This window comes from Nannobrachium achirus (genome assembly GCF_963921795.1).
Source record: "Nannobrachium achirus genome assembly, chromosome: 11".
NCBI lineage: Eukaryota > Metazoa > Chordata > Actinopteri > Myctophiformes > Myctophidae > Nannobrachium > Nannobrachium achirus.
The window spans coordinates 20,091,323-20,109,387 of NC_137820.1; the positions used below are offsets into that span (position 1 = coordinate 20,091,323).

The 18,065-nt window shown below is 41.0% G+C and overlaps 1 protein-coding gene across 1 annotated transcript; it reads right to left on the reverse strand.

Moving 5' to 3' along the window:
• Positions 1 to 440: 440 nt before the first annotated feature.
• st8sia2 (ST8 alpha-N-acetyl-neuraminide alpha-2,8-sialyltransferase 2) lies at positions 441 to 10,427 on the reverse strand (the record flags this gene model as incomplete). Its single annotated transcript, XM_080736930.1, has 6 exons — positions 441 to 738; positions 2,679 to 2,972; positions 5,656 to 5,913; positions 6,018 to 6,161; positions 7,285 to 7,341; positions 10,333 to 10,427. 6 exons carry the CDS (start codon positions 10,425 to 10,427, stop codon positions 441 to 443), a joined length of 1,146 nt encoding a protein of 381 aa, XP_080593056.1.
• Positions 10,428 to 18,065: the final 7,638 nt, after the last annotated feature.

Sequence of the window (18,065 nt, forward strand, 5' to 3'; positions counted from 1 at the left end):
CCTAGTTAATTTCATTATTCTTATACATATCATATCCATAACTGATACATTGATAAAAGTTTGTAAACGCATTCTACCCTCCAAATTAAAGTAAATGGTGATTTCACAGACTCATCACAATCTTTGTCGAAGGGATATCAGCAGCAATCATTAACCTGGTCCTATCAATGACCAGCAAACCACTGGAAAAGTTGCAAAAAATGTAAAAGGTGGTAAATTACAATAAGTCAGTGCATATTTCTAATAAAGAGAGCTCCATGTAACCAAAGTTCATCACCATGACCTAATAATACGTTAAAAGTGATACAAGTTTCATAAAAGTACATAGTACAAGAACATTCGTTCACACAAATCCTCTGCAAATTGCTAAAAGAGTGTTCAATCAAGCAAGAGGTATTTCCCGAAATGGGGGGACATTTCCCTGAAAACATTCCTTGTAGCTATGTCGGTGATGGCTTTTTTGCATCACAAGACCCAATGTGGAGCCGGAGTGCCCCCTGTCTGTGCAATCTGCTTAAGGTCCTGAACTCCAGTGGCATGGTGTGTGGGCTAGAATGAGAGGTATACTCATATGTTAGAGTATCATAATAGTGGTACTTGACTGGTTTGCCCTGGGGATCAAGAGGGAAAGGCCAGAAGCCATACAGGTGGATCTCTTCACAGAAGCGTGTGGCCATAGTATACATCAGCAGTCCAGTAGTGGGACGCTTGATCTGGACATTGTTGGTCAACCAATACCTGTTGACAAAAGATGAAGTGATTACATAATAGCAACAATAAAAACAAACAACATTAACAATCAAATGATATGACAAGAAATAATTCATACGTCAACTGTTAACTCTCACACATTATCTCTTGACATAATATACAGGCCAAATACTAAGCTCTGATATCCTATCACATGTTGCCACAAGGTTGTCTTCAGTTTGCTCATGCAGAGCACACTGAGGCCAAGATCCAGGATCCATTCAAAAGCAATCAGCTTCAAACCGTGACAATATCCTCACCCCTGCGGTAATAAGTCAGTAGGGGGTAGTGGGTGCATTAAGCAGAAGTAGAATCCTGAAAAGTCAGGATTTACTACTTGCATAATAAACAAAGCCCAGTCTCTGGCTCCTTGGAATTGCCTTTCGAGCCCTCTGTATGCTTAGGGAGGCTCAATAAAGTGATCTTTTATTACGTTTTTATTTACACAGGGAATGTTTGTTAAGCAAATATCTTATTTGTCCACAATGCCACTCTTGCAGAGTTACACATTCAGACCTGCAACTTGATCAGTAACAGTCACACATTCTTGCACTCTAGTCTAGACTACAGTTTGAGGTTTCTTCCTGGGGCACTACAGTGGTAATTATTAAGGAGGCGAAAAGCTTTAGTAAATTACTTCACCCAACCTCACATTCCCATGGATGCATACCCATGACCATCTGGATACTACCCAACAACTCTAATCTTAAGGCTACCAGTGAAAGCAATCTGGCAGGCCATTCAGTATGACCTTACCAGTTAACTGTAAGGTCATGCCCAGAGGCAAAAAGTATATTATATTTAAAGGGCAGCCATCAGACAAGCCGAGCAGAATTCTAAGCATAGATAATTAGTTTGGCATGTTGAGCATTTATCAGACAACAATTTAACAAGGTTATAGACACCTGCATGCAAGCTATTATTTATAAATGTATTTTCTATTGAGAAATACCGCATTTAGCAGCTAATAAATAACATCACACGACCATTGAGCTACCCTTTTGCAACACCTTGTTAGGCTGTACAATATTCAGTAAATTGGCTGTGGCTGGAATATCTTTAGAATGTCCTTAGAACAATATTTGTATACCATACTGTATATTGTAAATTTAAAACAAGGTTCAAAAGAATGTGTTGCTTTACCGACTGTGTTCAATAAAGCACCTGATAAGGAGAGGCCTGTCCTGTTACTACTGTAGGGCTACTCCACTGCAGGACCAATGCCTGAAACATGAACTGGTCCTATAGGCCTTATAGGCCTTACCCATTTGAGTAACTGAAACTGAATGACATGAATACTTGAGCTAGCCTTCCATAATGTAAGACACAGAAAAATGGAACTGGGGGGTTTATTGTAAGTAGACTTGGGAATGGATCTAGTTGGGAGGACAAGCGGAGCATTCTTACACCGACTGGCTGTGGTGATCAGCTTTAACGCTCTGTTTAAAAATAGCCAGCAGTGCTAGTACTAGATTAGAATTCGTCAACCTCTAGATTACACTGCACTTAGGTGTGCTGTGATTTTGAGCACTGTACTGCAGTGGTTCCAAAAACCTTTTAGCTTGAGACCCAAAAGAGAAATCAGAAGATTACCCGGGACCCAAACTAGTGAAAATAGCAGATCTACAAGCTCACAACGGGACACTTCGTGCCGCGTTGTGAGCTTGTAGAACGGATTTATTCACTAATTCTTAATTATTATATTTTTTTATTTATGGAATTTCTTAGATTTGTTTATTTGTCTGTTTTAAAATGTATTAAAAAATGTATTTAATATAATTTATTTTTATTTGAACAAGATTTGTTTTATTATCCGCGACCCACAAATGGGTCCTTACCCACTGTTTGGGAAACGGTGCTGTACTGTATGTGCCCTCCCTGCTCCGCCCCATGTGTCAATGAGAATGTGTGAATAAACTGCATCTTACCCTCTGACAGCATGGAGAAGGCGCAGTGAGGGAAAAGCAGTGCGTACGTTCACCGTGTGCAGCAGAATAAGACGAATGGCCCACTCTACACGCTCCTCTCCTCCCTTTGCCATGAAGGCAGGAATCCACAGCACACTCCCACTGAGACTCTGCAACCGCCTCAGGAAGCGCTCTCTCCACTCATCAGTGGCCAGATCCTGGAATGCCCGTTGTACCACTGAGGGGTTCATGGTCACCAGGTTGGTGCACTGACCCACATCTCCAGAGTATTCCTCCACCGGTGCCAGGTTACACCTAAGGATAAGCAGCCACAGGTCACTCAGTTCTCATTTCATCCAGTACTTTTGTATATCCACATTGTTCCTTATTCCCTGTGGAGCTAAGTTCAAATGGGTTTACATATACAATGTACAGTTAGCCTTCTGACTAGGGCTGTCACAATTATTACATAATCGTCTAATCGTGATTTTTTTTCAAATAATCGCGATTGTTTTCATAATCGTCATAATTGTTTCCACGTTGAAAAAATTTCATATATTTAAAAAAGAGAAAAAAATTGTGGAAATAGCAGATCTACAAGCGCACAACGCTTCGCATTGTGAGCTTGTAGATCGACTATTTTCACTATCAATGTTCTTTTTTAAGTATAAAGTTGTCAAATACATTATGTCAGTAATTTCTTTGTATATTTTATGTGTCATATCTACCATGTGCAACTTAAAAGCCTAAAAGCCAAACAGAAATGTAATTGTCAACAACACAAACACAATTAAATCGTTAATCGCAATTATTTGAGTGACAAATAATCGTCATGTAAAATGTCATAATCGTGACAGCCCTACTTCTGACCTGGCACAAAAAACACCCACTGCACTTCGCAGAGCACATGAACACAACTTCCACATACTGTACCTAGCCAATATACATGTATCCATACCAAACATAGTATGCACATGGGTTGTATGAGAACTGAAAGCATGACAAATATTTTAAAAGATCCAATATGTTAGGGTACTAAACCAAAATACCCTCTAAAATGATGAAACTATGCGGGATGAAGTAAAAGCTGAACAACTCAAATGGCTTGGAAAGGAATGTAAGGCCATGGTATGGGAACAAATGTTAGCTGAAATATTATATTCCCATGAGAAGTCCAAAGGCCAGCAAACATTCCTAAGCTCCTTAAATGCCACACTACCTGCGGTTTGCTGTATGCCATTATTGAATTACTCTCCAAGAAGGCTCCAAAAGCATTTGTTTTAAAAAAAGCAACTAATTTTCATTATTGTATTATTGTGTAAAGGGGAAGACCACCCATTTTCAATATTGAACTATGTCATTAACCCATTCAGGCCGGGAACACATTTTGCTGTTTGGGAGGGGCTTACAGTACATGTACAGTATGTAGCAACATATTTGTTTTGTAGGCTCATTTCTGATTTAGCCCTATTCTATAGGTTAGGCCTAAATGGTTATACCTTAGAGGAGTTGTGTGGAAATAGAAAAAAGGTTCCCCCCCTTCTGTGTTGCCTAGAACTGGAAGATTGATTTTTCTGGTTTGTATTGTAAAGTACAACTTGATGACATCACACCGTTGTACTTTACAATACAAACCCCAAAATCAATCTTCCAGTCCTAGGCAACACAGAAGGGGGGGAACTTTTTTTCTATTTCCACACAACTCCTCTAAGTTATATTAATGACATAGTTCAATATTGAAAATGGGTGGTCTTCCCCTTTAATTCAATTCAAGGTTTTCCCTGGATGGGCATGCCCCACCCCCTTGGATGGGTTTATCAAAAGGAGGTATGACAGTGGCATTGGCACTAAGGTCATCAGTAAAAGGGACAGAGGTGCCATGATGCACCATGTTTGGACAAAATAAGCTAAACCCTGATGAAGACTGGCAACAGTCGAAACGTTGGTTAAATAAATTATTTGCATCGTGGCTGAAGAGCTGTGCGGCCTCTTTGTTCTCAATCATTGGACATAATAAGCTGTCAGTAAAAGGGAAGTAAATTCTGGAATGGCCTACTACTTCCAATAAGGTAATGCCTTGCCTTTTAACCTGATATGCACACACTTACAGTAGCTTTGTTTTATATAGATGTTCATTAATATGCTGTCCTTATCAAATAAATAAAGTAAAGTAATGTACTGTAGATCTTCCCTGGCCATGGATGATGTGGATTTTGACTGCAGCTGAATGAAAGGAGATTCATCCAAGGAAGAAAATCAATAAAAAACTAAAGCTGTCAGACTAATTGGGAGTTGGGACACACTAGGATTTCAGACCCACTGCAGCAGAAGCAGACATATCAATTAGATGAGTACTCCATTTTTATTGTTTTGATTTTAAATTCTTAGATTTAGTTAAGTTTTATCAGAAAACAATAGCTCACACACATAAACACGCCCTAAAGTGTTGTACGCAAGGCTTTACTTTTCTGTCGTTGATTATTGCAATCGTTATGTGCGATGCAAGCCCAACTCAGAAACCCTGATGCTGCCAGTTGGGCACAAAGAAAAACTGACTGATATTTCAGAAAGAATTCCCAGTAAATGAGAGTATTCGTCCTTAGATAGGCAGCACCACTCCAAGCAGCTCATTATATTTCCGGAGGATAGCAGTAACTTTTCAAAATGTCAAGTGTAGTCAGCAGCACATATGCTCCCAGCATGTCTGCTCATTTCTAACTTTAAATCATTAGAACACAAAATCTCCAAGATGGCAAACAGCTCTGACAGCTGTTTTCTAATAAATATTCTCCAGTATGAGCATTGACTCATAAGGGGAAATTAAAAAGGGGTTTGAAGCGTGCCCTGATTAAACTTGTGACAAAACCGTCTTCAGTGAAATGAAAACATATTAGATCATGTCTTCCAGCAATGATCCACTTTGAAATCTTTCATACTTTTACTTCAGTGGAAGCCGTGAAACATCAAACGCCTCTGACAACTGCTGTGGAAGGCTAACCTGATGACAAAGTCATGGGAGTCAATCTCTCGTCCACAACTGCTGTTCAGCAGAATCCCAGAGTTGCCGACAATGGCACAGCGTCTGTGATGCTGGTTTTTCATGGGTGATACAGACGGTAGAAGACGGTAGAGGTTTTCTGAAATGTTAGTGGTGCTTTGGCGGTCAAACACATAATGGATCACATCTCCTGGTTTCAAAGCACCTTTCAGAATAGAAATGTCCCTCTCTGGATCGAGGAATCTTAGAATGTTCTTCCTGCGTAAGGGGAAAATAAAATAAATCAACAGAACATGAAAGGACCCATTCAGTGTTGTGTGTGAATTCACAATGAGATAGATGCTGAGGTATTGTGATTATACCTAATGAGCTTAGAGAGTGTCTTGTTGAAGGCCCAGGTATTTGACGACACGTTGGCAGTATTATTCAAGATTGATGAAGGATTGTGGAATTTATTTTGTCTCTGTCTTGACAACGGTGTGGGATCCGCCTTTGCTGCAGCATACCTAATGAGAAATAACAGTACCTTGAGATTCAAGGAGTTAGCACATAATGCTGTTTTTCACGTTTTGTTACCAATTTAGCCAATCTGCCAATTCCCCTTGAACATTGAAGAGCTAACCTACAGCTAGGTAGACACACATCATGTACACATAGAAAACGACATGCTTTCTCCGATAACACTCGCTTCCAGTGGCGTCAGTTCAGAAAAAGCTAAGGCAACATGACTGGTGTCTTGCATGCGCGCCATACCTTAGCAACAGGCATGATCCATTTATTTTAAAAAGTACATTCTTTTTTCCCCCCCACGTTTCTATGGCTTCTTGGGCTCGATATGGCAGCCTGGAACGGTTGTTCAAGTGCAGCTAAACTTGGCATGTTAGTAAACGTGCCACAATTAACAATAATGAATTGCACCTGTGCAGCTGACCTGCAGAACCTGGGTATATACAATTTTGTCAAGATGGGGAGAATATAATTAAAATACCTTGTTAAAGTGACCATTTAGTTAAATTTTGCATTTGTAGTTATTTTACTGTAATTTAATAACATAATAACTAGAACAGATAGACAAAGAGACATTCATGGATTTATATTTAAAAGTAACTTTTATTTTCCCCCCTGGACCCAGGGTATGGCAGCTGCATACCCCTGCCATACCCAATTGACGCCCCTGCTCGCTTCTTAAAACACTGAGGAGTTCCACTGGGAGTGCTCCAAGCATTCTGCTCTCTGCTGAACAGGCATCCAACAGGCGACCAACCAGTAGGAGTCTCTAGTGCAGCAACCATAATTCACTGCCGGTTTCACCCGTGTTCGTTGGAGCACACAGAGGACTGAAACCTCTGTCTCCCCGTTGGTGAGCAAGTACTTAATTAATGTTCATTAATTTACATTACAAGTTAAACCACATTGAACACGGTTGTTCCAAAATAGAGCAAAATAAGTTTGTAATCAATTATTAATTTCAAAACTAGAATGCTTTTCAGTGCTTTAAGGAAACGCATGTATTCCTATATGGCACCTTCTGTCTCTTGGGGTGGGAGAGTATTGGCCACATGTTCATGAATGTTATCAGGACAATTTAAAAAGGACCTAAAAAGATGTCAAAATAAAAGAGTGTCATACCTGTTGGGCTTAGGGATGAGTCTGTGCAAGGCCATTTTTCTTGAATCTCCCAGATTCCTAGACAAATTATTATTATTAGTATAATTATAGCTTCCATCAAAAATCACTTGACACAAGTTCTCAGCCTTATGAAGGACATCAAGGTGATAGGATACAACTCAGGCAGCAATGTATATCAATGGTATGTTGTGTTCATGACCTGTTTATTCAGGATGACCTGGCGAAGAAAAGCATGCATTTTTACGGTTAGCTATACATACTGGGACCATTTTGGAACGTAAGGTTATAAAGTGAATCTTTAGGCAAGCAGTATTATTCAAAACAGGGTTAGTATGTACTCTGGAGCATTTCTCCACAGGACGTGGCTATTCTTTTCACCATCGTGTTGATTATGTCTGTCACCCCACAGCAAAACTGGGACACCAAGTACTGTTTGTATTTTGAGCGTCATTTTTCATCAGCTATGACAGAAAGAAAATCCATCTTAGGCACACATCTTCTAGATAAAGTTCAAGTTGTCTATCTGCCTGCAGCAGGCAGATTATGCCCACATATGGAAATACCTGACATCAATAAAAATCTGCTACTGGGAGAGAAAGCCTATTTCACCCATGCGATAACCCGGGCAATGCTGGGTACCAAATCTCAACAAGCTGAGTGAGAGATTTTACAGGAGAGAGAGCCTACAATGAACATGCTTTGCGACACCATCAGCACGATAACCCCAGCAACACTGGGTAAGCTGTTTTTTAAATGGAACTCTGGAACTAAATATTTTGAGATGGGGGTCCATGACATAGAAACATAGGTTTTTCCAAAAACTTTAGAAGAATTTAGAAGACATTTATAGATATAGAAGATATTTATATTCAAAGACTTGCACACATTTTCAAGATTTTTCACAAAATAGCAGATCTACAAGCTGTGAGCTTGTAAATCTGCTATTTTCAATAGTTAAACCCCCTCCCCCTATGAAGAACATTCCTTGTACCCAGGGCCCAGAATTTGGTGCGACGCCGCTGGGCGGATGATATGGTGGATGCATTCCTCACCAGCCTGCTGTTCTACCTGCCGGGAAATGCAACCCCCTCTTATCTCATGCCAGGTGAGCAGAGCTTTGAGCAGAGCTTTGCATGCATAAACGTCACTCTAATAAGTACCAAACCAAAGTTACCCCACAATGTGTGCTGTAAAGAGGATTTGATTTCACCAGAACCAAAGTTATTCTGTGGATGCATTATTAATTAGTAATAAGCTATTTGTCAATCAAAACGGATTTGGATGGTCATGGTAATTATATTAAGAGTACATGGTGCACTTTGTAGGAAAAATAAATCTTGTTTGTCAATATTATATTGTAAAAGGACCGACTGTGTATTGTCAGTGACTTATCAGCCGGATCATGGATGCTAAATTAATTGAATGCATTTCCTTAAAGTATGACATTTGCAGAAATAGGTTTATGCTGCATTTCCTCTATCACTGTGGTTTTCAAACCTTTTCATATCATGGCCCATTTTTTTTATCAGCATTTGAGCCGATTATCTATGCTCTGCATTGCTGGCTTGTTGGTTTCTGTGCAGCAAAGGGTCATGGCTTCATAAGCAACTTTGAGTCCTTCTGGACCAGAGGAGACCTGTACAAGCCAGACAACCTACACCTAAATAACAAGGGGACTAGTGTATTGCTATCAAACATTCAAATGAAAGATAAATCTGCTTTGTGAACAGCTTACCTAGATTGGGTGAGAATAATAACATGATTAACATCAACATAACAAAGTGTAGCATGTACAGTACCTTCCCTGTTATAAACACATTACATGTGTTATGAGCATATTGATTCTAAGTTTTAATTACACCGTATTGGTTTTGTGGAACATGTCCCACTAACATTTTGTTGTGGATAGAAATGAACACATCTCAACACATGTTGATCAAAATAACATTCTCTGATTGTATAGACCTCTTATCATTTAAGTAATGCAGATGTTTAACCATCAATTAGGGTCCATTTGGTTTCATTTTACACGATCAAGAGTTAAAGATCTATAAGGGTCCATTTGGTTATCAGCTGGAAACCCCTCAAGGACCACTGGTGGTCCCCAGAACACTGGTTGAGAACCACTGTTCTATCGCTTTTAAAGTCTGTAAAAGCAGAAGACTCTGTCTTGTTCCTCAAACTCTAAACCAAAGAAACAAATCTAAACTATAGTTTTCAACTGAAGTCACCCACACAACACCCTTCTACCAAACCATGCAGTGAGAATTATTGCAAACTCCATGGGTGTACTGTGGAGTGGACAATGAATCTTTAAGAGCATATAGGATTAATAGGGTTTCAGGAGCAAAGTGTTCCCATTGTCTCACTCACAGCCTTTTGTTGTCTTTGTTGCCTTCTCTCTCTTTAAAACACACACACACACACACACACACACACACACACACACACACACACACACACACACACGCACACGCACACGCACAGTGAGTGTGTGTGTGTGTGTGTGTGTGTGTGTGTGTGTGTGTGTGTGTGTGTGTGTGTGTGTGTGTGTGTGTGTGTGTGTGTGTGTGTGTGTGTGTGTGTGTGCGCGCGCAAGCACACAGACAAAAGCACGGGTCTGGTCTGACTCTGAGCTGAAGCACATGCATGCAGGGCAGGCTACACTGCAGACTATAAAGTCCTTAGAGACCCATGCAGGCTGGCAGGCAGGCAGGCCACAGAACAGCTGTTCCTGCTGGACCCTAGTGTCAAGATGGGAGGAGACTAGATACTGTAGTAGGCTGCATGCGTTCTATAGATTCAGACCCAAACTTTGATCAATAACTAAATTCTTTCAATGCATTTCATGGGGTTTTATTTTACATTTTTGGTCAATTTTACATTTATGATGTTTTGTTAGCATCGAAGAAAATGTAATTGACTGAAATGGACATGGATCATGTTATTACACAACACACACACACACACACACACACACACACACACACACACACACACACACACACACACACACACAGTAGTGTATATAGATGTAACGATACTTACGCAGCCTCTTCCACTTCAGTGATATCTGAGATGATGAGAAATACAACCAGCAGCGTTACTACGCCGAACAGCAAGGTGCGAAATTCGATCGGCATGGTCTCAAAACGGCTGCCGGTGGCTGGCTAACTGCAGCCAGCCAGCCAGGCTCCCTCTCTCCCTCTCCTTGCAATGTTACATTGGCCCTCTGCTTTTCATCTATAAGAAGTCGCTCTGAAATACAGCCCCGCGTTCACCATTGTTCTTATGATGGCACGAAGTGTGTCGCTCACAGCATGCGGACTGGAGGTCCCGTTCGAAAGATCGCCCTGTTCCTATTTCTAACGCGTGGAACCGCCGCCGCTGGTTCAGGATTACCTCTGTCTATTCCCCAGTCAAACTTTCAAAGCGTGTGCCTGGAGATTGCCATGGGAGCGAAATGAGGAGCACGGTCTTAAAGGCACAAGCCGCTATCTCCGTGTCGACCTCGTTGTCCGTTGTTCCATGTCCCATAGTCTTCTTCTTGGCCAATAGCCCTCCTCGCTATCAAACAAAGCCTTGAATTCAATTAAATAATGCCTTCTGTTCTGAAGGCTGTCGGACGTACTGTCGGTGTGTCTGGGAAAATGATTCTTTCTGGCGAGCTATGGGTTATCTTGGAAAAGAGCGAAATTGAACCGTTTTTACGATTGAGATCATTACACCTGTGCTTTAATAAAATGAATAGACTCATTATTGGTCTGGTTGAACCAGTCTATTGTAGGCTACTTGTCCTACTTTAATGATTCCATCTTCAATTTTTCCATCCAGATAAACTTTATTTTGCCGCGCTACTCCTCCCATTTTGGTGGCACGCACTTGGGCCATGTTTCATTGTCAAATCGACCGGCTTCATCAGGAATCGTGTGCTTGCATTTTGCTAATTAGAGATAGGCTACGTTTAGTTGACTTGAATGGGAAAATGCAAAATTTTTACTTTTCCCAAATATGGAAATGACTGACATCATAGATGTCTGACGTAATAGACCACATGAGACTGACCCAGTAGGCTATGTCCATATATGGGCATTCCAAGATATGGGCTTATTTTGACGATGACATCAGGGATCTCCATATATGGGCATAAAAGGGACAAGGACTGACACAGAGATTTCTATATGGCCATTAATGTATTAGTGAATTAATTGTCCCCCATAGTAAAATTAAAATGGTAAGACAGAATTCAAGTGTGACTCGCATCATGGCAACCACACTTGCAATTTCCCAGAATTGCATCTTTCCAGTTTCACCCTACAGCGGTGCTGTAGTAAAATCAATGAAATATCGTGAACTTATTAAAGTGGACATTATAATTTGCTCTTTTTTTCCTGAATGGCCTAAAATTATTTTCAAATTGAATGAGCAATGACCAAATAAAACATGACATTACACAAAGTGGTTACTAAACAAATTGCATGCAAACCTTGACCCAATCCTTAACTTGAGGTTAGAGGATGGAGGAGTGTTTACAAACCAGCAAGGCTCTCTGACCTATACAGTCAAGCATGCCTCTGATTAACATTTAGCAGACACTTTTATCCAGACTTGAAAGGGTACACGGTCTGTGAGGACTGTGTTGTTGAGGGTGGAAATGGAGACAGAGTCTGAAGCTGTAGGGAGGAAGATGGGAATTAACTCTGCAGTACTGACCAAAAGAGGGAGGTCATTCCACAGCTTGGTAGCCATGCAGGTGGGGAGAGGAGTTTGATGTGGAGGCAAGGTTGTCGCAGGGAAGAGAGAGAAAGGCAGCCTGCAGTCACTGATCACAGGATGGGGTGTATAAGGTTGGATCATAGCCCTCAGGTAGGGGGGTGCCATACCCTTGTGCTGCTTTGTAGGTCATCACCAGTGTTTTGGAATGGATGCAAGCAGTATCCAATTCAGAGAGCACCAGAAGTGGAGAAATGCAAGGACATTATGGGGACTGCAGCACTTTGGATGAGTTTTGAGAGAGCATGCAGGCAGCCCAGCATGGGGAAAATTGCAGAAGTCAAGCATTAAATGACTAAAGCTTAGATAAGGAACAGGGTGATTCCATGGTGAAGAAAGGTCTGATCCATAGGCGGGGATACTTTGGGTGCCCGCGGGCTCAGGCACCCAATTACAAGCTCCAGGCCTGGAATTTTGTCATTTTAGGGGCAAGGCCACTTGGCCTTTGGTGTTGTCCTTTTTTTGAGGGCACAAAGGCCAAATGCCAGGGCAGGAAGGCCATAAAATAAAACAAGATTTTAGTCCATTGAAAGAATCTGTTGAATGATTAGGAATGACCTAATCTGCAATGAAATAGATAAATGATGGTATTTACAATCTGATTAATCCATGCTCAGCCCTGCACCAATCAAAGTCACTGGATTGGTTTAAAGATGGGGACTCGGGGAGTTAAGATTTCAGAATCTCAACAAAAGACACTGGTGTCTACATGACAAGAAAGACAGCTGTGTCTACTAGTGTCTACATATTGACAAGAAAGAGACAGAGGAGAAAGTGGTATAGTCAGCTGGTGCATTAAGGCCACTGTGGCCTAAGGTCATGCCATTTCTTTGAGTGACACAAGGCCAAACTGAGGGGCACCGGCAGACATGGCCTTCATTGCCTGCCCTGGCCAGCACACACTCAGTCAGCTGACTATGTGTCGGCTTTAGCACCAATTGAATACAGAGTCAGCTGGTCTGATCCTCTAGATATTTTATAGAGAAAGCTTTTCTCAAGTGTAAATGTTATAGAACATAGTGTCTACATATGCCTATTCTGTAAGACATGAACATGCATGGGTAGTTAGGCTATAATGTTATAGTGTGAAATCTACAAAGCCAAAATGTTGTGTGCCCATGCATGCATCAATGGAACTGACTATCTCAGAATTTTAGATGACAGAGAGGAGAAATAAACATTGAAATACTCTCAAAGCAGAATACTTACAGTATATGGATGTAACAAGGAACGTCTCTTTTGTGGTTTTGGTTTTGAGTTTGTCTGTCTGGTTCGGGAGCTCAGAAGACCAATTAAAGTATGATTAACAACTCGCACCGACCTACCAGACTAACACTGTCTGAGGATTCCGCCCACACTCGCCACACAGCGCGCGCGCACACGCAGGCACGCACACACACACACACACACACACACACACACACACACACACACACACACACACACACACACACACACACACACACACACACACACACACACACACACACACACACACACACACACACTTCTACTGCTCTCTAGGGAACTCAGGGGAGACAGCAGTAGTTTTGCCACTAGCCAAGTTTTGAAACACCTTTCTGTTTTTTATAGACAATTCCAAATTCCATTATATGACTTTGTAGGACCAACCAACCTTGTAATTGAACTGAAAATTTAGTTCGTAGAGTTGTTAGTGAGTAATGTTTCATGAATGTAGCCTGAGGAACCCATTCATATGAATAGAGGAAAGCTAATTGCTAACGTGTCACATGGGAAAACTGCCAAAGTGACAGTATGATGTGGAAAATAGGCTGATGAAACCACCTCCAGGTAAGAAACTATTACAGTGGCATATTCACTGTGTTTACAGTATGCAATATATTGAAACTTTTGGTCCATATTTTGCCATTACCGTTGAGTTTGATTATACAGATCAGTATTCTTTACTTCAGTGTCTGTACTACTTACTGTACAGTGTACAGTAACAGGCACTGAAGTAAGGGTGTAACGTACACTGGGTGTACGGTACACCCATATTTAATTCCAATAAACTGTACAACAATTAGAGATCACCATAATTGTTCTACAATAAATGTACAGTAGGCCTATATCACACACAAGACACAAGAGAGTGTCCAGTGCATTGACTTGTCAACTCTTTATTGTGATTCCTGCAACTTACTAGGAACTACACTCTATATACTACACTGGCCGCTGCCGAAAATGCTCCTTCTGGGTCTCTTTGCATTACAATCCATTTCACACATTTTCAAGAACTACTGTATATGGTTAAAAAGCCATCAGTGTAGAAGAAATACAACTGCAGCTATACAGAGCATAGACACTTCACCTGAGGCTCATAATCATTCATGGCTATTGTAAAAACATGTTTACAGTGTCTTCTATTATACCTTTAATTATTAAGGCTATCAGTCATGCATTTTATACACTCCATCAAATGGTTGAACTAAAAACAAATTATGCAAATAGATATTATTTATATACCATATGTAATAGCAATATTTATTTTACCTTCATCTTGAATTTGCATCTGTATAATTCAGTTTATAGCCATATTATAGGACAATAGGTGCCTATTTCCTATGGTCAAAAATGTACAAAGCTGTTGGTGAGTGAAGTAGTTATCACTGTCTTTACCATGGCCAACACTGGCTATGTTTTCTCCCCTGTCCATGTCCTTGGGATAATAAAGGTATCTATCTATCTATCCTTGTGTGTGTCCTTACCAATCGGTATGAAACTTTCCATGCTCACTCCCAGTAAGGCAAATCAGCCTCATGGTGGCGCTATACCACACTGCTTTACATTTTGAACCATAGGTCTTACAACAATTTTCTCCTCTAGATTCCTTGGATCACAGCACAACTCACTCTCTATTCAACTGGCGGCCTGTGAGCCGAATCCGGCCCCATGGCAGCTTTCTTGTGGCCCCATTCCAGATTCCAAATATTTATTATTTTATTAATTTGATGGTGCAAAGGTAGCTGTCCAACCGCCATACAACAAAGGTGCAACTGCTTCATGGTGTCTTACACGTTAAACATGGCAAGAAAAAAAACTGTGGCACACATACTTAAAAGTACAGATATCTTACAGATATTTCACTATTGTAAAAGTTAAAATCTTCCATAAGAAAATAACTTGGGTCAAAGTGTTGCAGTTCACATGTAGAAAGGTATCTGATGTTAATAAAGACCTTTTTCATTGTACAAAGAAACAAAACAGCCAGAAATGACGTCTACTTTTACTACTTCTGTACATCTCAGTACTTTCAAAATGATGTAACCTGTAGAGCTCTCAACTAATGGCTCATGAAACACATCATAAGAGCCTGTGCTCTCATCAGCTGGGTGCTCAGGCCTCAGACATAACCAAAATGCAAAAACCTTTCATTCATACGAACAAAAACCCATTAATATCAAAATCAAAGCCTGTGCACTATAAAGGACTGTCACATACTGTACATTATCCTAAGTGCATCAAAATGCATGGATGCAGTATACAGTAAATCAGGTCCTAAGTTATATAATGGACACAACATGTCCATTGTTGTGTCCTATCAGACCTACAGCACACAACAAACGGTCAAACTGTCAGTAACCGTGAACATTTGTTCATTTTTGTTGTAACAGTCTTGTGGCCCCTGACTTCAAGTCAATTTACAGTTGTGGCCCCCTGCCTAATCTAGTTGAATACCCCGATAGGCTACACCCAATTAAGCCAACAAAATTCTATTAGCCATTTTGCATTTCAATACACATACACACAAATTGGTACACATTATCTCAGAAGTCATGTGATGAACAGGCAGTAGTGGCTCAGAGCCCTCTGCCTGATGACCAAAAAGCCTAATATCTCCCCCGGCCAAAGGGGGAAATGCAACAATGTCACTGTTTGTTGCAAAAACTTGATTTTGTACTGTTAAGGGCCCAGGGTTTTCCTGTGACCCTAAAAGTGTGACCCCTCGTTCTTCCGAGCCCTACTATCGTGGAAGGGATTACAAGAAGAAACCGTGTGACGACCGCAATCACTCTGACCGCCATTACTCTGACCGCCATCACCCTGCGAGTACTGAGAGACGGACATCTCCCAACCTTGATGCCACCTCCTATGATGCCATCTCCTATGCCACCAACCTCCATCATACAGATGCCAGGAGGAAGTTATCAGTGGACACCGACTCCGATCACCTACCAGCCCCCAACACCTGTTCCTCCGCAGGCCCTCAACTCTCCTACTGTTGCAAAGAGAGGAGAAAAGAAGAACGCGGGCAAGAAACAGAAACGTAGGGTGCTAGCTTTATTAGGCAATAGAAATATTATGTTAACCATTGCTTTGTGCTTTAACTGTTGGAAAATGACAGATCTACTAGTTCACAGCATAGTATCCTGGCTCTATAACTCACCTTACATGACCTGTATATTACTGTATGATAGTTAGTCTGAACAGCAACTGAAGTTTGGGTGCTTTCCAAGATGATGTCACCTGCACCACTCTCCACTTCATACCTGTACCACTCTGTCCTGGTACCAAGCAGATAGAGGGTTAGGAAGTATGCCGTTGATTTGAAAGTGTGCGTATAGGGGCGCCTGGTGGCCTAGTGGACCAGGCGCATACCATATAGGCATTGCCATTTCGACATCAATGCCTGTCGGCGTCGCCGGTTGGATTCCCGATTTCGCCGGTTCGATTATCGATTCCCGATATAGAGGGTATGCACGTCCACTGGGACCCGCCCCCTAATCTAGACTGAGTGGCAAAACATTGAGCAGCATGGAGCATTGGAGTTTGGAAGTGCTAGTTGCAAATCACTCAAAGGCCCTGTATACCACCTGTTTCTAATTTGCACATAATGCAGGAGGCAGCAGGATGTTGTGTTGTTGAAAACGAGTGCTTCCAAACTCTGACACTTGGAAAAATAAAAACCTGCACAGAATGTCTTGACAGAAAGTAGCTCATAACATGCCTATGGTGGATTTTTATGAAACAAAAACTTTGCAGATAGAAAGAGGATAATTCAAGCTTTCAGTACAGCCGCAATGTTGGTGAGTTAACTTTGTTTAATACAATCAGAAAGGACTTTTCTGTTTGGATGTATGGGCTGTCAATGGCAGAAATTAGTTTTTTGCCACTCAGTAGGCGTGTTCCCACATAACTTCCAGCAACAGTGATATCACGCGCATACCCTCTATATATATATATATATATATATAAATAAACATAGAATGAAAATGACTAACAGATACACCTTACCGTTTACGGTTTTCAGGAGGCGTAGTTACAGATTCAAATATTGTGGAATAGCTGTCTGCAGGGTCTGGCTTGAGAGACCATAATGAATCCAATCAACCCCAAATTGGAATCGAATGAATTTTGAACCATATCATAGAAACACTATTTACCCCCGCAGCTTCCTCACAACCTGCCAGCTCTGCAAATGACTGACACAGCCCTGGGTAAGCCACCCAGCCTGGCAAAGACCTGTGCTCCGAAGACTGCCATTTTCTACTTCAAAAACATATCTGTGTGTGAAAATAAGAAAATGTTCCATCAGGGATTACTTTTAGTATTTCACTTTCATTTCATTTCTTCATTACATTACATTTCTTGCTGAAAGAAAATTACTCTAGCTTGCAGCATGTTCTATTTCAAGCCTGGTGGCTTTTCTTGAGTTTGACTTTGAACAAGGACATTTGTCAAAAGAGCCATAATTACATTTGTAGTGCTTTGGTGTGACATGCATCCTGATGGAGGTACATGTTAATGTGTTCCTACCTGAGGTCAGTGATATTCCAACTCAGCTAGTAAAATGTACTGTAGCTTATTTATGTTGATAAAGAGTCTCTCCGCGTTTCTATTTATAGTCTTGTACTTGCACTGTAGCAGATATATTCACACCTTGCCTTTGAGTTTTAATTTACAAGGGCCAATAATAGTAATTAGGTCATATTGTTTCCCCAAGAGCATATAATGGACAGTATGTTGTTCAAAACCAATTTGATTTG